At 46.3% G+C, this 24,009-nt stretch overlaps 1 protein-coding gene across 3 annotated transcripts; it reads right to left on the bottom strand.

The window, feature by feature from the left end:
• Window positions 1–343: 343 nt before the first annotated feature.
• LOC133143907 (cysteine-rich secretory protein LCCL domain-containing 1-like) lies at window positions 344–24,009 on the bottom strand. Of its 3 annotated transcripts, XM_061266171.1 has the most exons (16): window positions 23,781–24,009; window positions 23,373–23,446; window positions 23,053–23,256; window positions 17,068–17,186; window positions 16,643–16,775; window positions 16,452–16,567; window positions 16,292–16,392; window positions 16,035–16,214; window positions 2,947–3,007; window positions 2,790–2,856; window positions 2,583–2,713; window positions 2,440–2,483; window positions 2,254–2,326; window positions 2,112–2,187; window positions 1,910–2,043; window positions 344–1,197 (listed from the first exon to the last, which is right to left on the bottom strand). In XM_061266171.1, the coding sequence occupies exons 3-16, from the start codon at window positions 23,242–23,244 to the stop codon at window positions 1,146–1,148; spliced, it is 1,479 nt and encodes a 492-aa protein (XP_061122155.1). In that variant the 5' UTR covers window positions 23,245–23,256; window positions 23,373–23,446; window positions 23,781–24,009; the 3' UTR covers window positions 344–1,145. The 3 variants fall into 3 exon arrangements, with proteins under 3 accessions (XP_061122155.1, XP_061122154.1, XP_061122156.1); XM_061266170.1 differs by having other exon boundaries at window positions 23,053–23,446; XM_061266172.1 differs by lacking the exons at window positions 23,373–23,446; window positions 23,781–24,009 and having other exon boundaries at window positions 16,643–16,702; window positions 23,053–23,189.

Here is a 24,009-nt window from a genome sequence, read left to right as displayed (position 1 = left end):
AATAAAATTTTCAAATAACAATAGTGTGAAAGCCTTCACCTTCACACAATAATAAAGGACAGGAATAACAATAGTGTGAAGGTCTTCACCTTCACACTAATAAAGGACAGGAATAACAATAGTGTGAAGGTCTTTGCCTTCACACTAATGAGTTCTTAGGGTCAGGTTCTCGCCAAGCTTTTCCAGGTCATGTGCCTTAACATTTTTTGGCTTTATTTGCAAGCCACTTGTCACATTCCACTTATCTACATTCCAAATTGTAATGGAGAATATACAAACAATATACAAACAATCTAAAATCATAAAATATATTCATAATCAAGCTCAATAAATAACAACAAAATGAAGAGTTGTAATATTTTATTGTAAAATTGCAATAACCTGAGGTAGGCAATATACTGCATAGGACAAAGTGTTACATAATCAGTGTTACAGATTTGACGGCAAAATAGCTTTTTGGATGGGCGGGGATAAAATATTCAGACAAAAATAATGTCAAATATGTTTAGGTTTTGAATAAAACAGTCTGAAGGTTGTCCTATGCCAGCAGGACAAGTGCTTTTTAAGATATATATATAACATAAAGCAGCATTCTTTATACACCATACTGAAGAAATCAATAGCATGACCATATAAAAATAAAATGATTACATTTTTTCCCCTCATACATTTTTAACAAACTAACACATCTGGCACAAACTTTTTTTAAAAATCACGAGTAAAAATGTGCCGGACAAGTAAAATGATATGTGCCACTAAAATTATATATCATACATTTTTATTTAATTATATATTTGGTGAATTGTTTCATAAAAAATAAACTCAACCTACAGATAGTTGTTAAAAAGGCACAAAAAATAAAACAAACATGAAACAAATTGAGCAAACCATTCATCCATTCATATCTTTACACTTTAAAATAATTTCCCTCAAAAGCTGACCAAATCCTGTGGCTGCTGTGTGCACACAGATTCTCCTCATATACGTATGTGTCAAGTGTTTGTCATGGCAACAACCTCTAATACCCTGCCAGTATAGCAAAGGCAAGAAAACATTTCAGGCTTTGATTAGCACCTTATTCACAAGCTAGAGTGAGCTCCATTTGGGCATGTCGCATGTTATTGATGGCGGGCGGAGTCAGTCGCTCAAATGACGGCGAATACCCGGAACGCCTTCCCTCCGGGAGGATTCTGAAGACTGGATGAAAAAGAGACAAAGGGAAGAGTCAGCTTCCGGCATTTTACGTCGCCACATAACGACACTGATGACATATAGTAGGAAGCAGCGCATTTCCCTCCTTTGATAAACTAGGTGCTTCTCTTCACTTTTTTTTTCCTCACCTCTCCTGTAATTGCCAAGAAATGAATTATCCTAAGCAAGAAGGCATGCTTATCGCTCTCCCATAGGAACAATACGAGAGGTTATGAGCTGCCTGTATCTTGAAAAGATTAAATTCACAAAGGCGAGAAGCGGGGCGAAAGAAAGTGCTCACTTTACCTGAGAGCGTTTAGTTTCCACCCCGATATGCAAACGACCTTTCAATCTCCGAGCAAGCCTTTTTAATTAAATTCAAATCACTACATTAACGACTTTGCTAGCACTACAATTTTTTTGTTATGCTAAAACAGGGGTCTTAAACTCCAGTCCTCGGGGGCCGCATTCCTTCATGTTTTCCAAGTTTCCCTCGTCAAACACACCTGATTCAATTATCAGGCTCCTACAGAACGTGAGGATGAACTGATCATTTGAATCAGGTGTGTTTAACGAGGGAAACTTGGAAAACATGTAGGAATGCGGCCCCCGAGGACTGGAGTTTGAGACCCCTGCGCTAAAACACAACCTAGAATAAATTAAACACTACCGCTTTTGTCCATATGGCGCCGCCATAATCAACATAAACTTTAAATACCTTTCCGAGTCAACGCCATTTTGGTTAGAGGCGATATAGAGTTTCCGTTTGTCCGCCAGCATGACGTCGATGTATCCGCCCGCGTTGTTCCTGATCACCCCGGCATGGACAGCGGCACGACAAATACTGGATTTCTACGGGAACAAGACACCCAAATGATTTGGTTCTCTTATACTCCGGTGTGCATGATAATTTAACTCACATCAGAGTATATCCTGGTACCGATTACTCTGGATATCTGCGGGTTCACCTCTAAACAGTTCCTTGGGCAGTATAACCTAGCAAGGGAACATATAAAACCTGTGACATGCTTATTAATGGCAAAAAGATATGGCGGATCATACCGTGGGCAATGTTTTGAAGGCCTTTGGTAAGGACACAGTTGTGCCACTGTGGTTTCACATGTGATCGCTTTAACTGCAAAGCAACGTGGCAAAAATTGAGCAATAAGAAAGCAAAGCTAGCAACATGTAAGCTAATAGTGTAGTAGAGAGCATAGCTAGCTAGCAACATGTAAGCTAGTAGCATACCTGCTACTCTGGATACCATGAAAGAATTAGCACTCTGGTATTTCCTGTCCAGAAAATGAAACATAACATTACATTAACTTTCTGTATTTTTTTATTGTTTTTGTTACCAAGACTTTTTTAACAATTTGAATTGAAGGTCTTACCCGAGTGACTGGACTCCATTCTTGTTGGACTTAATGAAAAAGTCCTTTCTTCCCTGTCTCGTTACATCCATCCATCCTCCGTCATTATCGATGACACCAGCGTGTAGACCGGCCCGGCACACGCTAGATTGCTGCAGAAATGAGATGACAAGACGCGAATGTTAGCCAGTAGCTTGAAATCATGGGACAACTGGATGGGGGACTCACCATTTCATAGTAAACTGTCCCAACAACTTTCCCTGTAGAATCTAAACATCCTGCGGGGCATTCATATCTATTTGCGGGGGGGGGGGGGGGGGGGGTAATGGCGGTAAAAACGAAGATGTCTCGGCATGTACTTGGGCAGAAATAGTTTTATCCTTACCTATTACACGTAGTTCCTTTACACTGATCTCGAAGCTTGGTGTCACAAGTCACGAACTGGGCTGCAAAAAAAAAAAGAAGTATTTTCAGCATGCTAATAAGAAGAAACATGTACACTGGACTTAGTCCTGACAGTGTTTTGTATGTGAGCCTGCTTGGCCTCCTTTTGGGTTGTCGAGAGGAAGCCACAGCAATTCTCTCTTTACCCTTTTGGGCCCGCCTAAAGCAGTGTTTCCCAAACTTTTTTCATTCACGGCACACTTTTTCATTAGAAAAAATCTCGAGGCACACCACTAACAAAAATCTGTTAAGTGTTATACCAGCTTCTGTAAGGATCGGACAGTACAGTCATGTGCAGAGCGACCAGACTTTATTGTGAAAGGGAAGGGGATCGATGGAGTCTTGGAGCGGTGGACAGGCGAGGCTGTATTTGCTGAGCGTGGGTGGCTGGATGACAGGACTCTTCTCTTCTTTCTCTTTCTATTCTCTTTCTCTTTTTTCTTCCTCTTCTCTTCTTGTGATAGCTTCTATATTAAAATCAGTTCAATTACAACAAACGACGTAAAGTTCTATTCCTGTATACCGTAAATTTTGGACTATAAATCGCGTTTTCTTTCATAGTTTGGGTGGAGGGGTGACTTATATGTGAATTTTTTCAAAATTCTTCGAGAAATACAAAAAAAAAAGTGAAACGACGATAAACGAACCGCGATGTAGCAAGGGATTACTGTAATTTGGATTTCAAGTGACGTCAGCGGCGCGGTGCGGCGCGGTGTGGCGCGGCGGTTGTTTACAAAAAGGACAAAGATTGATCACGGGATGACGAAGATGACGAAGGGCCCCACGTACTATCGGCATCATTAGCGGTTTTGTTTCTAAGTGACACAGAGGACAAAGAGTTTGAAGGATTTAAGGATTTGGACTGACACAGAAGGTTTGACAAACTATTACGCTAACTTATTTTGCAAGAACCAAACGGGAGACAAGTAAGTCCTTTTAGACACCTGCGGGTGGAGAGTCCATTCGTTGCTGTGCGTTCAGCGATGGTCGAATGAGATCTGTCAGGCCTCGTGCAGGAGCATTTTATTGAGAGAAACAGAGTGGGGCTGAGAGTGGGGGTGAAAGATACAACAGGATGGGGTTGAAGCCCCTTCCCTGCTGATCAAAGCATAGCAGGGGGTCTTTTACGACGTTGTGTAGACAAAGCAACACTGGTTGCTTCCTCTGCAGCTAGATTCAAGATTCAAGTGTTTTAATTCGCCATGTTTGAGCGTGCCAAACAAGGAATTTGACTTTGGTAAAACACACCAGTTTTACTAGTCCATCAGTTCAAGAGATCTTAGCACTTTGTTCTACTACTTTTGTTAAGACAGGACAAGCTAGGTAACTTATTACAGGTTACATACCAACATAATCATACGATGAAGATAGTCTGTAAACCCTAACAATTATGGCTTTTACGCACGCCCGGTCCTACTCTACAGAGCTCTCTTTCACCTCCGTGGATAGAATTCGGGGGCCGGCGCTCGGCCGGGTGGCTGTCCGGGGACGGTGGATGGGGCTCGGTCATGGCTTTTACGCACGCCCAGGTCCTATTCTATGGATCTCTCTTCCACCTACGTGGCTGGAAGTCCACGCCGCCACACGCCTGGAAGTTTGTTTTGTTAAATAAAGAGCCATTTACCAAACCCACGTCTTTCCTTGTACTTTGTTAACGCTACAATATAGTTATATACTAGATCTGTGGAATAACGACGAGGCTGACATCAGGGCGCACGCGCGGCGTTGTTGACAAAGGACGAGGAATTTGATCCATGGATTTAATGATTTAGAGTGCACAGATGGTTTGATAATATAATTACCGTTTTTTTCCGTGTATAGTGCGCAAAATTTAACGAATTTATTGTCCTAAAATCTGGGGTGCGCATTATACATGGGTACAAAAAATTTTTAATTTTAATTTTTTTTTAATTTTTATTTTTTTATTTTTTTAGAAAACAAAACCAACAACAGGACTGACCGACAAAGTCGTGGAACAAAAAGACAGGAACAGAAAGCAAACAGACATCATGACAGTAACACATGCAATGATCCGACGGTTAGCGAGGGGCAGACAGGACTTAAATACAAAACACGTTACATCGATTGAGGTGACACAGGAAGAGAGGGGCGACGCGAACAGAAACTATGGCAACCTAGACACATAGCAAAACTGGGGACGAGACATGACAAATCTCCCTCGAAATAAAACTTGAAATCACCTTTCTTCTTGTTTGTTGTCAATCGCGCATCGCATTCAGCCATCCTGTCCCAACACACTTAGTCAAAAAATCCATAATTGACGACACATCGTTTGATGCGATGGTGCAATCCTTGATGGTGTGTTATTGTCAAATATTGTTTGTTTTTAATCTCCATCGCGGACCGGACGTCATACGGAGGCTGTTAGGGTTTGCAGAATATCTTCATCGTATAATTATGTTGGAATGTAACCTGTAATAATTTAACTAGTTTGTCCTGTCTAGACAAAATTTGTTTACCAAAGTGCTAAGATCTTTTCAACTTATTGACTAGCTGCAGAGGAAGCAATCAAAGTTGCTTTGTTTACAGAACGTCGTAAAAGGTCCCCTGCTATGCTTTGATCAGAAGGGGACCGTCTTCACCTTATCCTGTGTGTTCCCACACCCCCACTTTCAACCCCACTCTGTTTCTCTCAATAAATAAGCACCTGACGAGGCCTGAGTCAAACTTCATTCGACCATCGCTGTAAGCACAGCGACGAGTGAACTCTCCGCCTGCAGGTGTCTAAAATGACTGACTTGACTCCAGTGTGGTTCTTGCAAAATAAGTTAGAGTGAGCACCACCCTAACATTTTGGTGCCGAAACCCGGGACCCTCATACCCGCCATCTGGCTGACGGAGGAGGACGTGCTGCATTGTCGACAAGCCAGCGTCCTTTATGGGGACCTGGAAAAGAAAGTCCTGGGAAGAGAATTTCTTCGCTGGGCCAGCATCTTAGGTCTGCCTTCGTCTGCCAGAGGTGGATTGACGGGTTCCCGCAATGCAACGGACCAGGGGTCAGGTAAGTTAAAAAATTGTGTGGTTGTGAAACGCGTAAAGGGTGCACAGGAGACAGCTTGGGTTCAAGTCCCAGTGGAAGGAACGGGCTAAGAAAAAACAGAGCTTCTTTTTCTTAATTGAAGGAGGGCGTAGATTCTTTTTTTTGTCCGTTCTTCCAAGCTGTGTTAGAGGGTTTTACACCCATACGGGAGACAGCTTGGGTTCAAGTCCCAGAGGAAGAAACAGGCTAAGAAAAGCAGAGCTTCTTTTTCGTTCATCGAAGAAGTGCGTAGATTCTTCTTTGTCTGTTTTTCCAAGCTGAGGGATCTGGCTTGGGTTAGAGTCCCAGTGGAAGGAACGTGCTAAGAAACACGGAGCTTCTTTTTTGTTAGTCAAAGAAGAGTGTAGATTTTTCTTTGTACGTTTTTCCAGCCAAAGAACAGCTTGGGTTCAAGTCCCAGTGGAAGGAACGGGCTAAGAAAAAAACAGAGCTTCTTTTTCTTAATTGAAGGAGGGCGTAGATTCTTTTTTTTGTCCGTTCTTCCAAGCTGTGTTGGAGGGTTTTAGACCCATCTTGGATAGGCCTAAAAATAAAAAGCGTTGGTGTTTGTGTGTTGAGAGTGCGACTGGTAGGATGAATTGACTGCAGAGAGAATTTGGTGAGAGGTCAATTTAAACCTGCATTGAGGATCCTCAAAGAAAAGAAAAAAAGAAATAAAAAAAATTGTATAAACCAAAAATACCAAATTAAGATGGGAAATAAGAACGGTAGATCTCTAGCTCTTGAAGAAGATGAGAAGTTCATGGCGAGTAAATGTCGTAATTGTATGCAATACATGCCGAAGTGGAAGAAAAAGTATGGTGTAGAAGGGAAGTTGAAAGTTGAAGTGTGGAAGATAGTGGTTGATGTTTTGGAGGAGAGTGTAGATAGGATGACGAAGGGACAGAAAAAGAAAAGGAAAGAGAGAGAGTTGAATTGTGCTAGAATGTGGTTAAAAGCTTCGCAAGAGAGAAGAGAACAAATTAAAGAGACAAAAAATGGAAAGATAAAAAGTGATGAGACCACCATTCAATTAAGATTTGGTAAAGAATTCTGGGTGCACAGTGGCATCCCATTCGATGATGCAGCTGAGAGTGCTTATCAGCAACATCTTAGAAATGTGCTCCTCACTGTTTCACCCCCCGACATAGGCAACTGGGTGAGGAAACACTTGGTGGAAGCAGACACTGCTTGCGTTGTGACAATTGAGAAAGGCAAATGTTCTGATGTATTTCATCTAGATGATGATAATGATCTAAATGAAGATGCAACGATCTTCTTCCGAAGCTCCCAAAAGGGCAGAGGAAGAGTTAGAGACCAACAAGGCCGCAGGCCACCATTCAATTCAAACTCCAGCTCAAATTTGGACTGTTGGAACTGTGGGAAACGGGGCCACTTGGCGAGAGCGTGTCGTCGTGCAAAACAATACCAATCAAAGGGTGGAGGAAGAGGCAGAGGAAAAGCCAAATTTTCAACATGTCAAGCTTCCCCCCCCCCCCCCCCTTTTTGACCGCTCATGCTAATACAGGGACATTGTAAACTGAATCTGAGAGATTGGGTTCTTTGAATATGAAAACAAAGAGAAAATCCTGATTAATTTGCAAGCAGTTTTTTTTTGTGTTGATTTTTTTTGGATTGGTGGATCAGGACCCTTGAGTTGAAAATGGAATGTGAATGTTGTGTGGAGTGCTTGGATGAATTGGGACCAATGTGATAGAAAGACTCCTTTTTGGAGACTGTGTCTGAGATGCAAATGAGCATTGATGACTGAATGCCCGACTGAAGGGAAAATACAGGTTGAATGGTTGAAGTTGTTGGAGAATACTATGGACAAGTAGTTGAGCGACTTTGAAGGAAGAATGATTTTGAGTAAGTTAGATGCTAGAAAGGAAAGAAAACAAAAAAAAACCCCAAAACCAAATACAAACAAAAGAAAAATAAAGGTTGCTTTTGACAAGAGTTGCAAAGAACAGACGAAGAACAGTCCTTGACCCGGCATTTGCGTTTGGCGGTCGTCAATGTGGTTCCGAGACCTGCGTCTTGTGGTTTGTCATTTGTAACGTTTGGCTGTTGTGATCCGCCCAAACAGACATAAGTGATTTGTGCTTTTGTTGTCTGTTGTAATTGGTTACTGGGAGGACTGCTGGAGCTTGCTCCTAAGGTGTCTCACCTGTGCCTTCCTGCCTTCCATTGTCTCCACTTAGGCTGGACTGTGGAGGGGGGAGTGAGGTATTGTGGTGTGAAAAGGGTGTAGGAGCCGGCTCCTGTGGTGATTGATATTGTAATTTGATTGTGGGGGGGACTGATGTAGGTCTGGGGCTCTGGACTCTGCGGGTAGCTGTTTGCTGGGTTGGCGGGGGATGGGGGACGACGGCATTGGTTTGTCCCAGTACTGGCCAGGCTGGAATAAATCAGTATGAAAATGCCGGGCCCACCCCCTCTTGCTTCCCTTGCTGTGGCTGCGCGCGGAGTAGGGTCGTGCCCACTCCAGGGGTGTGCTGGGGGCGTGGTGGCAAGTGATATTGAAGCAGGGTGATGCCTAGGGAAGGTGTGACAATAGTTGCACGAAGGATAAAAGGCACTGAGGAAAGAAAAAAGAAAAAGTATAACCGACACGTCAAAATAGAGGATGACGTCTGCGCGGCGTTGTTTGTTGGTGTTGTTTGTGAGCTGTGTCTCTGCTGTTTTTGTGTTGTCTGTGTGTTGTGTTATGTGTTAAAAGGATGAAATTCGCTAATATAGGTGCACTAAAGAATTTATTTATCTCTAGTCTATCTGATTTGCACCGCAAAACAAAACCGATTTTGTTAAGATAGGAAGGAAAAATAAAAAGAGCGAGCAATTTGTTTATGGGCAGAAACTGGTCCACGCTCCTTTAATGCCTAGCCTTGGTTAGACAAAATTTGAGAGATGGAAAGAACTTGCTTTCTGGAATTAGATGATGTACAATTATGAAATACCGACATTTCAAAGCTAAATTTAAAATTTGAGAATAAGAGAGAGATTGAGTTAGTTAAAGTTATGAAACTACAACAGTTAACTATTGTATTATTTTGCCAGCAGTTGTTTTGTTTATTTATTTTTATTTATTTTTATTCGATTGGTGGATTGGGTTGTTACGTTTAGAAAGGAAAGGAAACGATACAAATGGGCAGCTGTATTGAGCCATGGTGTTGTCACGTGCCGTTGACACTTGGCTCAACAGGGGGGATAGAAGGGCAGTTCAGTCAGCTTTATACAACATATGAATTTGATTCATATTCAAAACGTTTATAAAAAATTTTTTGTAGAGCATGTTTAACATGTGCTTAACACGATCCACAGGGTTATAATGCCTGCATTCTAAAAATGGATTGAATTGGCTTCAAAATAAACATTGAATGCCTTGACAGTGGCAGAAGGGTTATGTAAAGAAATAATAGTTTGCTGTAGATGTTAAAGAATGGAATCAATATCTCGAAAATGAATGTGGACAGTTTGTTTACTGATTGTGAAATGTGCGACAAAGTGTTCTATATAATATCCGTTGAATGGAAGAAAAAGAAAAGAAACCATTGCTTTTAGAGACTGTAGTTAACCAAAATTGTATATGTACCGACATGCCAAGATCTGGGAAAAAGCTGGAAAAAACAAAAACATAATATCTTTAAATTTGAGAGGCGACGATGATCTGACTGAAATTGATGCAATTAGAGTCCCCAGAGGAATTCCTGATTAATAAGAATTAATCGACCAAATTGAAGCGGGATGGGAGTCCTCCATTTGCTGCTGGTGGACGATGAACAAGAACGTTGACAGGAAAAATTACATCCATTGCAACATGCAGAAATTGGGCAAACGGACACAAGCGGGACTTGAGGCAGTGCACGAACAGCTAGCCACGCCTTCCCTAATGTCAATCCAGAACCGCAATGCTCTTGTTATGTTGTTGTCTGGGAAAGGAAGGGTCTGCGCAATGTTCAGGGAACAATGCTGCACCTTCATCCGGAATGACACCGCCCCTGATGGGAGCCTGACGAAGGTGATTGCAAGCTTGCAATCCCTCAACACGAGGATGAAAGAGCACAACAAGTGGATGACTGCTTTTGGGAAGTATAAAGCCCTTGTGTCCTCAATTACTGCTATACTCACCTTGTGTGGATGTTGTTGTATTCCATGTCTCCGTGCTCTGTTTAATCGTCTTATCACTACAGCAATCTCGCCCATGGACGACGAGATGGCCCGGGTATGCCTAATGTCTGAACGGCAGCATGTTGATGATAACGGTGATGATAATGCAATTTTTGCACTTGAGTTTACAGACTTTTTCCCAGATCTGTGTGTTTCCGAATAATGATGTCGCAACATTTATCCTCTTTGGTGGAAATATTTGTGCGCATACTTGTGATCCGACAACTGAAAATCAAGAGAAGTGGTTGTTTTTGGTAATGTAAAAATGTAGCAAATGTGTGATAAACAGGAGACAATGAGCAGAGCTTATTTGCATAGGCAAAATGTTCTTATTTGGTTGAAAGAAACTTCATTCCTTTTAGTTAACTGTAGGTTTGGTTCATAGATTGTTGTTGATCAGAACTGTTTTTCTTTCTTTAAGTGTTAAACACAGCTTGAAGTAGTTGCGTACAAGTTATCCTATATTTACTCAATGTTTGTTTAAGGAGCTGCATACCAGTTACCTTACATTTACTTAACATTTGTTTTAGAGTTTAGGACAAGTTACTTATTGTTATTGAGTGTTAATTTACTAAGTAGATAAAGTCTAGCAAAGGTCTAGTTGCATTGTTCCACAGGAAAGCGGCAATTGAAGTTATCTGATCTCACTCGCGGACAACTCAGCCAACAACTGGAGAAGAACAGATGGACAAACTCTGCGGGGTTCACGGGCCGACAATGAAGTGCTAGTTCACACCACACTACATTCCTTAGCTAATCAACGTTGCTACAGACACAATCTTCCCTCCCTTTGGTGTAGCAACGCCTCTGTAACCAGGGCAACCAAAACAGTAATGAGAGGAGCAGAAGAAACATCTCAAATGACTAATGCAAAGGTTGCAGAAAAGGTGCTGTTTTTTGCTGTTTTCCGGACGTGCTGCTGTTCTTTCGGTGGCGGCTCCAGATCGGGATTTGGTCAGCAAACTACTGCGGTTACGGAAGCAAAGACCGAGGTCCAGATCACCCCAGCATTCTGGCTGATGGTCCCAAGAAGGAGGGGGACGGAGCCTGCGTCGACTGGACCCTATAAATTGGTGGAGCGCATCTCACATGCCGTCAAACAGCTTGCCGGCAAAGGAGGATCGTGGTATCATCTGTCCCAGTGCGCCCCAGTGAAGGGTTCCTGCAAGGAACCAGACCAGCCATCGACAGTCCCCGCCCCAGTTCATACAGAGGCAGAATAATCCTCTTCCCCCTTGGTGGCCAGGTAGTCCACCCTGAGCCACTGAAGACAACGACCACGCAGCAGACATTCCCAAGTTCTCCCCGGACGGAGAAGATCTGCGAAGGGGGTGAGAATCGTGCTCACCCTCCACCAGTGGGCGTGCCAAGCCCCCAACGACTGAACAATCACGAGCAATTTATATCTTGATTGATAACATTCTGGTCGCCTAAGGCAGAGGGACCGTGTAACTCTTTTCCTGCATTTAATCTGGCCGCAGGTTTTTTAAATTACACACACAATTTGAACTGGACAATTGAGGAAAAACCTCATCTTCACTGGAAGTTATTGCTTTCATTGTATTTTCTTACTTATGTTTGATTGATCGAGGTTGACATAATCATATGATAAAACAGGAGGGATATGTTAGGGTTTGCAGAATATCTTCATCGTATGATTATGTTGGAATGTAACCTGTAATAATTTAACTAGTTTGTCCTGTCTAGACAAAATTAGTTTACCAAAGTGCTAAGATCTTTTCAACTTATTGACTAGCTGTAGAGGAAGCAATCAAAGTTGCTTTGTTTACAGAACGTCGTAAAAGGTCCCCTGCTATGCTTTGATCAGAAGGGGACCGTCTTCACCTTATCCTGTGTGTTCCCACACCCCCACTTTCAACCCCCACTTTCAACCCCACTCTGTTTCTCTCAATAAATAAGCACCTGACGAGGCCTGAGTCAGACTTCATTCAACCATCGCTGTAAGCACAGCGACGAGTGAACTCTCCGCCTGCAGGTGTCTAAAATGACTAACTTGACTCCAGTGTGGTTCTTGCAAAATAAGTTAGAGTGAGCACCACCCTAACAGAGGCCGCCGTTACAGATGCGCAGAACGGATGCGCAAGACACGTCAGCTATATTAAGAGCGAGAGTTGTTTTCTTCCTATTAGTTTCAATTCACAGTTTAATTAGCAGTTTCAATCAGCAAATAACAAAATGCGTATTACAGGTAATATTTTATTTCACACTTTGCCTTGTTCCTTTGGTCTCTGCTGTTCATCCTGAAACACAAAGGCGCTCTTTAAGCAATGCGACAGTGAGCGCCCGGCGCGCTGCGGTTGCGCGACCGCACCAAATTAAGCTTCCTGTGCAGTGCGCACTGAGGTCGACTTAAATTTTAGAAAGTACATCAGGACTTTAAAAATATCTTCTAAATTTCAGCGACGGCTCTGTCACAATAATGCGACCAGCGCGGTGCAGTTGGGCGGTCGGCGGCGCGCTACGGTTGAGCGTTCTCTCGCGCGCTCTCGCTCTCTCTCGCTCTCGCACACACGCAAACCGGATATCATACGGAGGCCGCCATTACAGATGCGCAGAACGGATGAGCAAGACACGTCAGCTATATAAAGAGCGAGAGTTCAGTTCTCTACCTAAATCCGTATTACAGGTAATATTTTATTTCACAACACTTTGCCTTGTTCCTTTCTTCTCTGCTGTTCACTTCAAACACGCTCCATGCGCACGGAGCGCGGTGGTGCGTTTACGGGCAGTCGGAGAAATCAACGCCAACAAAAAAAAATTACATCCAGCCTAGTTAAGACCATACCAAAGACTATAAAAATGGGACCCATTGCCTCCCTGCGTGTGTGACGATCATTGGGACTTAAAAAAAAAAAAAAAAATAATAATAATAATTTTTTTTTTAAAGAAATTCATAAAAATTGGGTGCGTATTATACATGGGTACAAGCTTTTTTCCAGCATCAGCATGCCATTTTTAGGGGTGCGTACTATACATGGGGTGCACTATACACGGAAAAAAACGGTATGTCTGTTAACCGAGTCTGTCTGTAAGTTCCTGCAATAAACCCTGGTCCAAGCTGCACTTAGTCGCCCTGCTCCATCTTTCACTCCCGATCCTGACAGAATGAACCGACCTACACAGCGACCAGCGCTTGGACCCCCCTCCGCCACCAGCTTCCGTTGTCCAAGCCCAAGCCAAGCCAAGCCCAAGCCCAAGCCCAAGCCCAAGCCACGCCAAGAAACCAAGGCCAGCGAAACCAAAGCCACGCCAAGAAACCAAGCCCAGCGAAACCAAAGCCACGCCAAGAAACCAAGCCCAGCGAAACCAAAGCCACGCCAAGAAACCAAGCCAAGCGAAACCAAAGCCACGCCAAGAAACCAAGCCAAGCGAAACCAAAGCCACGCCAAGAAACCAAGCCAAGCGAAACCAAAGCCACGGCAAGAAACCAAGCCAAGCGAAACCAAAGCCACGCCAAGAAACCAAGCCAGGCGAAACCAAAGCCACGGCAAGAAACCAAGCCAAGCGAAACCAAAGCCACGCCAAGAAACCAAGCCAAGCGAAACCAAAGCCACGCCAAGAAATCAAGCCAAGCGAAACCAAGCCACGGCCATCAACCAAGCCACGGCCATCAACCAAGCCACGGCCATCAACCAAGCCACGGAGAGCAACCAAGCCACGGCAAGCAACCAAGCCACGCCAAGAAACCAAGCCAAGAGACCAGGCCAAGAGACCAGGCCAAGAGACCAAGCCAGGCCAAGAGACCAAGCCAGGCCAAGAGACCAAGCCAGGCCAAGAGACCAAGCCAGGCCAAGAGACCAAGCCAGGCCAAGAGACGCATGACCAGCGGCCGACCCCCGACCTTGTCCCGACAGCGCGGATGCTACGGCCGCCACCAATCCAGGCGGCGTGGATCCAGCGGCCGACCCCCGACCCAGTCGTGACGGCGCGGATGCTGCGGCCGCCACCAATCCAGGCGGCGTGGATCAAGCGGCCGACCCCCGACCCAGTCCTGACGGCGCGGATGCTGCGGCCGCCACCAATCCAGGCGGCGTGGATCCAGCGGCCGACTCCCGACCCAGTCCCGACGGCGCGGATGCTGCGGCCGCCACCAATCCAGGTGGCGTGGATCCAGCGGCCGACCCCCGACCCTGTCCCGACGGCGCGGATGCTACGGCCGCCACCAGTCCAGGCGGCGTGGATCCAGCGGCCGACCCCCGACCCAGTCCCGACGGCGCGGATGCTGCGGCCGCCACCAGTCCAGGCGGCGTGGATCCAGCGGCCGTCACCCAGTCGGTCTTCGGAGGCGTGTGCAGTGCGGCTGCCTCCCCGTTCCCTCCCGCCCCTTCTTGGACAGTTTTTTTTTTTTTTTTTCTTTTTTGGGACGTCAGGGGCCGTCCCTTGTGGGGGGGGTTCTGTCACGACTCGCCCCAATCATGTCCATATTGTGATAGTGTCTGTCCGTGTGTCTGTGTGCTCGCCCCTCCCCTCCTGTGTTCCAATGATCAGTGTGATCATTCTCACCTGCCTCTCATTTCCAGTCTTGTATTTAAGTCCTGTCTCCGTGTCACTCCCCTGTCGGTTCATTGCGAATGTCACCCGGTCCCTTTGTCTCACATCTCGTTCAGTATCTGCTGTTGGTTTGGTTGCAAGTTATGTCTGTTAACCGAGTCTGTCTGTAAGTTCCTGCAATAAACCCTGGTCCAAGCTGCACTTGGTCGCCCTGCTCCATCTTTCACTCCCGATCCTGACAAATTTCCCCCCAAAATGCAACTTATACTCCGGAGCGACTTATATTTTTTTCACGTTATTGTGCATTTTATGGCTAATGTGACCTATATTCCGGAGTGACTTTTAGTCCGAAAATTACGGTATGTATGGAGAGTCGAATAATTGAATAAAAATAAACACTAAATATTCTTTAAATTGTATTTCTTTTGTAAATGAAAGTGACAGTTTTTGAAAAAAGGTTTTAGACAGTGTAAGGAATAAACTATTGAAAGTGATTGTGATCAAAATCCAAAAGAATCAATATGACTTTGTTTACTGTTTTAGACTAGCTCTATAAATATTGCGACATTAAGAACAAAGTCACTTTTAAAGACGCTCTGCTGTTCTGACAGCGGCTGAGTGGGTATCACAGTCGAGGTGTCTCGACTTGACTGTGTATTTTATGTTGGTGAAAAATGAACAATCGAGGTTCTCCCATTGAACTACATGCTCTGATTTCCATTGGACCGAAAATGCACCACAGTCGTCATAGTATCACTGTTAGTAAAAGCACACAGCACCACACACATAAACTGAGCACAACATGAAATCTCAAGATTCTCCAATTTGCCACGCACGCACGATTAGATGGCTGACCAGGCCTTGTGCTAACTGACCAGTGGTTTGGCGATCCTGTTTACAATGCACTCCGTAATTAATGTTGGACAATTTCCCACGGCACAGCTGAACATCACTGGAACAACCAGCACACTGGTTGGGAAACACTGGCCTAAAGCGAACACAGGCACTTGGAAGAATCGAGCTAAAATAGTTACTCACCACCTGTAATGTTACGACTGTCGGGATGAGTCAGGAAGATGACAGATAAAAGGCTCAAGAACACCAAGGCTCTTTAGGATTAATTACAAGCATAACAGTTCTGCTCTAAGCTTAATTTGTGCTTGCAAATCATTATTGCTGGCTCAGTACTAATCAAGCAGCCGTTTGGTTTTGACCTCATTTCATAACAATACTGAGCCACCTCCCAAGCATTTTTCTTTTTTTTCAATGAAACAAAATCCAGAATCAACAGTCAAATGTCATCTTACACATCTGCTGCGTGTTGGCCACTTCATTCTTTAGCGGGTTAACAGTGGGGGGCTTGGTGGCGGGAGCGGGAACACCGGCAGTCTCGGGTTTCGAAACCCGGGACCGGATACTCTCTGTAGCCTCTGGCTCGATAAAATTGTTTTCCTCGGTTTCTTCCGGAGGGAAGTGGCTATCATGACCTTTGAAGAAAATGAGAAATCATCAATACAGCAAACAATTCTCCTTAGGACTGACTGATATTGCGACACACACACACCTTTATAACAAAGGTTGTCCTTGCAGCCGCCTCCATAGCTAGGAGGACAAGCGGAACAAGGCGCCCCGTGTTTGTAAGGTGCATGGCCCCACCAGTTCCCCCTATTTGGATCACAGAACCATTTGAAACTGCTTGCCAGAATTAAAAAAAAACAACTTACTTTGGCGAATAGTTGCACACAAGGTACACAGCCTTGGCCCAAATCTGTCCCCACACACTCATGTTGTGGCACAAGTTGACCGCGCAGCCAATGCGACTGCTGGTGGCCCACACCAACTGTAAATAAAATGTGGATTTAATCTTGGGAAAAAAGAAAAAGTCAATATCCTGAGAATATGTTTTTAGCTATACCTGTGTATAATGCGTGCAAACGGGACCAGAGCATCGGAATGGGCAGTAAGGGTTACACTCCTGGGGGTAAGGAAAAGAGAAGTCTTTCACTTCATCATACCAGGCTTGAACGTGGAAGGTGGGGGGGCGATACCTGTGGGGATAAGATTTAATATTCCAATTGTCATATTCAATGGTGGCTATTTATATTTAATGCTGATTTTCCTTGTAGTGCCTTTTGACACAAAACGGTTCATTCGCTGTCATGGAATTTTTTTTTTTTTGCTTTGCCATCCTTGAGTACGCATTGCCGGAAACATCCTCCCAATCCAATTAAAACCCGGCTGCCTGTTTTTCTATTAGAAACCATCACATGCATTCATCTTTATTTGGTTATTAATTTATTTCTTGACTGCTTTGATTGAAATGAAATGTTTTGTATTTACCTCCCCCAGTGGGCGCCCAGATTCTGTCCAATCTGTGGCAGCAAGCCTGCGGGACCATGCTCCCACAGACACGTCTCGGCCCACTCCTCCGCCGTACGCTCCAGCGCGGTGTCCCATTCCTGAACGAGGTAGGCCCCAGTGAGGGTTGGACTTCGCCCACACACACACACGCACACGCACACACACACACACACACACGCACACGCACACGCACACGCACACGCACACACACACGCACACGCACGCACGCTGACCTATATACCCGACATGCAAAATGTTACACTCACGCCAGATGTTGAACATTTTCTCTGAAGGACACCATATGCCGAATTTTAATGACACACCTTCACTCTCACCTTCAGTCTCTTAACCGGTTTCTGGAAGAGTCAATTACTTTTTACGTCTGTGTGTGCGTGAGAGTTGAAATTGGGAATCCAAGCGGCCATGTCCCCACATTTCACACATGGGGCCATGGAATGTTAAAACTAATCTCATCCAAGACTCTCTACAACTGCTCCTCTGCCTCCATCTGTCACCCACTCAGGGTCACCCACTTGGGGTGCTCTCCAGAAACTTTCACTGCACCTCCAAACAGGAAGTCTGCAAGCCATGGAGCTCAATAAAAACAAACACTCATGATCATTTTGGTTATAGTCAAGTCAAGTCAAGTTTATTTGTATAGCCCTAAATCACAAGCAGTCTCAAAGGGCTTCACATAGATAGAAATTGACAATTATTCTCAAAGCATCCCCTGATCTTAAGCTCCCAAATCAATCAAGTTATCAAGTGGAATCATCTTTTCCCCTCCCGTGTTGAATAATGACAGAATGGGAATGAAGCCACGGGGGCAAGGGTGAGCGAGATGGCAAAGTAGAGAGCGAGAAGGGGAGGGGAGAGGATATGTGTGTGTGTGGGGGGGGGGTGAATTGTGTGGGGGGGTGAATTGATGTTATCGTAGAGACTCGGAGATGATCCCCACAAATGGTCAGCCGGGTTTGAAACCAGAACTGATGGATGGACTGACAGACGGATGTGTGTCTGTTTGTGTGTGAGAGATGTTTGTCTTTGCATCCGCATGCATGGGCGTGCTAGCTGGCAGAGTAAAGTGGAGCCACATGAAGTCTTCCAGAAGAGTGGCGCTGTGAGCTTTTCTGAGAGGTGACAGCATTCCAACAACACAGGCCAAAAAAGGAAATGAGCTCCATCCATCCATCCATCCATCCATCCATCCATCCATCCATCCATCCTCTTCCGCTTATCTGGGGTCGGATCGCGGGGGCAGCAGCTTTAGGAGAGACTACCAGACTTCCCTCTCCCCAGCCACTTCATCCAGCTCATCCTGGGGGATCCCAAGGCGTTCCCAGGCCAGCTGAGAGACATAGTCTCTCCAGCGCGTCCTGGGTGGTCCCCGGGGTCTCCTACCGGTGGGACATGCCCGGAACACCTCCCCTGTAAGGAGGCGTCCAGGAGGCATCCTGATGAGAACCCCGTGCCACCTCATCTGGCTCCTCTCAACGTGGAGGAGTAGCGACTCTACTCCGAGTCTCTCCCGGATGACCGAGCTTCTCACCCTATCTCTAAGGGAGAGCCCGGACATCCTGCGGAGAAAACTCATTTCGGCCGCTTGTATCCGGGAACTCGTTCTTTCGGTCACGACCCATAGCTCGTGACCATAGGTGAGGGTAGGAGCGTAAATCGACCGGTAAATTGAGCGGTTTGCCTTTTGGCTCAGCTCTCTCATTACCACGACAAACCAGTAACTACAGAGTCCGCATTACTGCCGACGCTGCACCGATCCGCCTGCCGATCTCGCGCTCCATCCTCCCCTCACTCGTGAACAAGACCCCAAGATACTTGAACTCCTCCATTTGGGGCAGGATCTCATCCCTGATCCGGAGAGGGCCTTCCACCCTTTTCCGACCGAGGACCATGGAATCGGATTTGGAGGTGCTAACCCTCATCCCGACCGCTTCACACTCGGCTGCGAACCGCTCCAGTGAGAGCTGGAGATCACAACCTGAAGAAGCAGAAAGCAGACGCGATGCTGAGGTCCCCAAACTGGACCCCCTCAACGCCTCGGCTACACCTAGAAATTCTGTCCATAAAAAATTCTGAACAGAATCGGTGACAAAGGGCAGGCTTGGCGAAGTCCAACCCTCACTGGGAACGAATCCGACTTACTGCCGGAAATGCGGACCAAACTCTGGCATCGGTGATACAGAGTGTGTGTATGAGCTAGTCTGCTGTGTTTGTGAGTAGACATTTTGGAATCAACATCAAGTGATGTCCTTATCAGCCCTTATCAGTTGGCTCGGCACCCCTTACTCCCAAAGCACCCTCCACCTAACCTCCCGAGGGACACGGTCAAACGCCTTCTCCAAGTCCACAAAACACATGTGGACTAGTTGGGCGAACTCCCATGCACCCTCGAGGATCCTGCCGAGGGTGTAGAGCTGGTCCACTGTTCCACGGCAAGGACGAAAGCCACACTGCTCCTCCTGAATCCGAGGTTCAACCTCCCAACGGACCCTCCTCTCCACACCCCTGAATAGACCTTACCAGGGAGGCTGAGGAGTGTGATTCCCCTGTAATTGGAACACACCCTCCGGTCCCCCTTCTTAAAGAGGGGAACCACCACCCCAGTCTGCCAATCCAGAGGCACTGTCCCCGATGTCCACGCAATGTTGTAGAGGCGTGTCAGCCATGACAGCCCCACAACATCCAGAGCCTTTAAGAACTCTGGGCGGATCTCATCCACCCCTGGGCCCTTGCCACCGAGGAGTTTTTTACCTACCTCAGTGACTTCGACCCCAGAGATTGGAGAGTCCGCCTCAGAGTCTCCAGGCCCTGCTTCCTCAATGGAAGGCGTGTAGGTGGAATTGAGGAGGTCTTCGAAGTATTCTCCCCACCGACTCACGACATCCCGAGTCGAGGTCAGCAGCACGCCATCCCCACTTTAAACAGTGTTGACGTTGCACTGCTTCCCCCTCCTGAGACGCCGGATGGTGGAGCAGAATTTCCTCGAAGCTGTCCGGAAGTCATTCTCCATGGCCTCGCCAAACTCCTCCCACACCCGGGTTTTTGCCTCAGCAACCGTGGAAGTCGCGTTCCGCTCTGCCATTCAGTACCTGCCTCCGGAGTCCCGCAGGCCAAAACAGCCCGATGCGACTTCTTCTTCAGCTTGACGGCTTCCCTTACCGCCGGTGTCCACCAGCGGGTGTGGGGATTGCCGCCACGACAAGCACCAACGACCTTACGGCCACAGCTCCGGTCGGTTGCCTCAACAATGGAGGCGCGGAACATGGTCCACTCGGACTCAATGTCCCCCGCCTCCCCCGGGACGTGGGGATAGCTCTGCCGCAGGTGGGAGTTGGAGCTCTTCCTGACAGGGGATTCTGCCAAACGTTCCCAGGATACCCTCACAGAGCATTTGGGACTGCTATTTCCGACCGGCATCTTCCCCCACCATCGGAGCCAACCCACCACCAGGTGGTGATTAGTTGACAGCTCCGCCCCTCTCTTCGCCCGAGTGTCCAAAACATGCGGCCGCAAATCCGATGATACGAATACAAAGTCAATCATCGAACTGCGGCCTACGGTGTCCCGGTTCCAAGTGCACTTATGTTTGAACATGGTGTTCATTATAGAAAATCCGTCCTATAATAGAACACTGCTCGGGTTCAGATCTCGGGGGCTGTTCCTCCCAATCACGCCCTTCCAGGTCTCACTGTCATTGCCCACGTGAACATTGAAGTCACCCAGTAGAACAATGGAGTCCCCAGAAGGAGCGCTCTCTATCACTTCCTCTAGGGACCCCAAGAAGGGTGGGTACTCTGAGCTGCCGTTTGGTGCATAGACACAAACAACACTCAGGACCCGTCCCCCCACCCGAATGCGGAAGGAGGCTACTCTCTCGTTCACTGGGGTGAACCCCAATGTGCAGGCGCCCTGCTGGGGGGCAATAAGTACACCCACACCTGCTCGACGCCTCTCACCGTGGGCAAGTCGAGAGTGGAAGAGAGTCCAGCCCCTCTCGAGAGGGCCAGTACCGGTTCCCAAACTGTGTTTGGAGGCAAGTCCGGCTATATCTAGTCAGAACTTTTCTGCCTCGCACACCAGTTCGGGCTCCTTTCCAGCCAGAGAGGTGACATTCCATGTCCCAAGAGCCAGCTTCTGTAGCCGGGGATCGGACCGCCAAGGTCCCTGCCTTTGGCCGCCGCCCAGCTCACAATGCACCCGACCCCTTTGGCGCTTCCCACAGGTGGTGAGCCCATGGAAACGGGGACCTACGTTTCCTCTTCGGGCTTCCTGTTCATAAGGGGCTTTTTGAGCCGTGCTTTGCCTGGCCCCTCACCTAGGACCCTTTTGCCATGGGTGACCCTACCAGGGGCATGAATCCCCAGACAACATGGCTCCTAGGATCATTGGGACACACAAACCCCTCCACCACGGTAAGGTGACGACTCACGGAGGGGATTCCTGAGCTCTACTGACAAAACATTGCAGCAAGTCGTTTGATTTTGTTCCTTCCCTCAATCTTATTGTTTTTGTATTTTAACATTTTCCTCACCTCACTTGATTTTTCAGCCTTTCTCATCTGCCGTTGAAATCTTTGAAAGCCTCTCTCCTTCTAATTCCTCAAATCTCTGTGTATCATCTTTCGACCTGTTTCTGTTTACCTATTCTTTGCTAACTCTCCCTCCAACCTCACGTCCTCTTGTTGCGCTCCTCCCCATAATTCACCCCTGGGTGCCCCCTTGAATGTTGAGAAGAAGAAAAAAATAGAAAAGAAAAGCAAGAAAAAAACAGCTAACTGTAACAGGAGATAGTAGAAAAGAGCCATTCACTGCTGGTTGCTGGCTCAGCATTTCTCCACATGAGTGTGCTTCAACAAGAGGCCTGCCAAGCCCCAATTCATTCACACACACACATACACACATGAACACACACACAGTCCTCAAATCCAAACTCTCAATTATACAATTACATAGTCCAGCAATTGCCCCCAGCAGGAACTGTTTATTTTTCTTCACCGTGGAATAATACTGCCTTTTGTTCCGTAGATGTTTAAGTGAGACGTTCAAAAAAAGTCATTACTTTCTGGACGCTGTATTGATTTTTAACGGGCCCTGATTCCGTTGGTGGCGGTCGGGCGGCAGCTACACGTGTAGCATGTTTGCAAACGTTCCAGATGGCCGTGTGTGTGTGTGGGGGGGGGGGGGGGGGGACGTGCGTGCGTGCGTGTGTGCGTGCATGTGCGTAAGGTGGGGGAGAGACAGCTGCTAAAACAAGCTGAGGTGAAAAGTGATCTTGCAGGTTGTGCATGAGTACACGCACACGCAGGTATACCTGTTTACATGGGGACGAAGAGGCTATAGTCAAACATGTGATAGTAAAATTATCCATTTGATGACATGATGGTGGATTTTTTTTCCCTCTGATAAAACAAAAGTCACATGTTTAGGTATTTATGGGTATGACGGTGTTGACTAGTGCCCGCCGCTCTGGTGGCAGTCCCAACATTGTACGCCCGACAAGTACACTTCTCAAGTTCAGACTGGGGTCACTTATGGCGCTTTTCCACTGCTAGGGGTCGGTTCAATGGGGAGTCTTTGATTTTCCACTTCAGAATAGAACATTACATTGCATTCTTACGGCAATGGAGAGGAATGGTAAGAAAGTGGTGACTGTGGAGAATAATAGTTAGTAGCATGTGGTAGTAGACGTGTGTCAGGAGTGAGTCTTGGAGGGGAAAAAAATTCCGTGAGCAAAAGGATCCCTCAAAAAAGGTTTATCATTGCTTATAGATGCTTCAATGAGGCATCAAAGCACTACTTGTGTCTAAATTAAGCCTCTCAAATCACTTCCACAGTGTTCCCTAGCAGCAAGATGGTGGCAAAGCACTACTTTTATTGCCTTGGCCTCACCACTAAACAGTTACGAAGCTACTTTTTGCGGAATTAGACATGCTTAATTTGCACTCACCATGTACTCTATGTTGGAGGCTTGCGGGTACACCTGACCTCGGAGCTTGTTGTGCAGGTCCAGTATGAGCTGGGCGTCACTGTCAGCGATGGCCCTCCTCCCCCTCTGCTTGGCCTCCCACCACTCGCCATCCTCGTCCAAGTACTTGTCCAGAATCTGCTGCCAGCCCGTGGAGTTGTGTGGCATCGCCATGGAAGCGGCCCTCTGGGCAAGCGAAAGCAGCAAGAGGAGCAGTGGCGGCAGCCGGGACACACCCCTTGGCCGGTTTGATGACACGTGTCTCATTTTTTTTTTTTTTTAATCTCAGTGTTTACGCGTACCCCCAGAAAATGCCAAGGTGGGATGGATGTGGTGTTAGGATGGAGATACACTCATCAGCATTGGATTCGGTGACCTAGCAAGAAAAAAAAGAACAATTTGCATTAATAGCCATTAATGCAATAATGTGTCCTCTGAATGTGTCAGACATTTTACTTCCAGCTCAATATAAAAGTATTTTAAATGGGACCATCTGTCCACTGCTCTAATTAATATAATTGGAATACATGCTAACAATGTTTGTTTTTTTAAATGTGTACTATACTGTGAGAGAAGTTGAGCCAAGTCCTTCAAGGTTGCATGCTTTTTTCAGAGATTGTCATGAGTCAAAGCAAACATCAGCAATCACTAGCATGCACAAGGAGCAAAGCGGCTGCTTTGTACAAAAGGAGTTTTTCATTCCAATTTACCTTCAAATGGATCCAATTGAAGTCCACTGAATGAAAGCCTGGCAACAAATGAGAGTTTGAAGCAGTTAGTTCTAAATCCACCTTCAAAGGTGGAATGATGTGGAGAGCTCAGTGACTCTAAATTTGCTTGTCCTTTTCTGGAGTTTGCACCTTTGACTCTTCGAGGTTTTTTGCACCAAAGCCTCTACAAGCATCGCTTACCAACATTTTATCCTCCGCTCAGCAGCTC

The sequence above is a fragment of the Syngnathus typhle genome, linkage group LG19 (assembly GCF_033458585.1).
Source record: "Syngnathus typhle isolate RoL2023-S1 ecotype Sweden linkage group LG19, RoL_Styp_1.0, whole genome shotgun sequence".
NCBI classification, from domain to species: domain Eukaryota; kingdom Metazoa; phylum Chordata; class Actinopteri; order Syngnathiformes; family Syngnathidae; genus Syngnathus; species Syngnathus typhle.
The sequence above is the reverse complement of the archived record's forward strand: the minus strand, read 5'-3'. Positions and strand labels throughout refer to the sequence as shown.

Coding starts and splice junctions, on each gene's coding strand:
- LOC133143907 (XM_061266170.1), bottom strand. CDS start 23,337: ATGAGACACGTGTCATCAAACCGGCCAAGGGGTGTGTCCCGGCTGCCG. Junction 16,393..16,451: donor GTGTGCAACTATTCGCCAAA/GTAAGTTGTTTT, acceptor TGATCCAAATAG/GGGGAACTGGTGGGGCCATG. Junction 2,044..2,111: donor GTACCAGGATATACTCTGAT/GTGAGTTAAATT, acceptor TTGTTCCCGTAG/AAATCCAGTATTTGTCGTGC.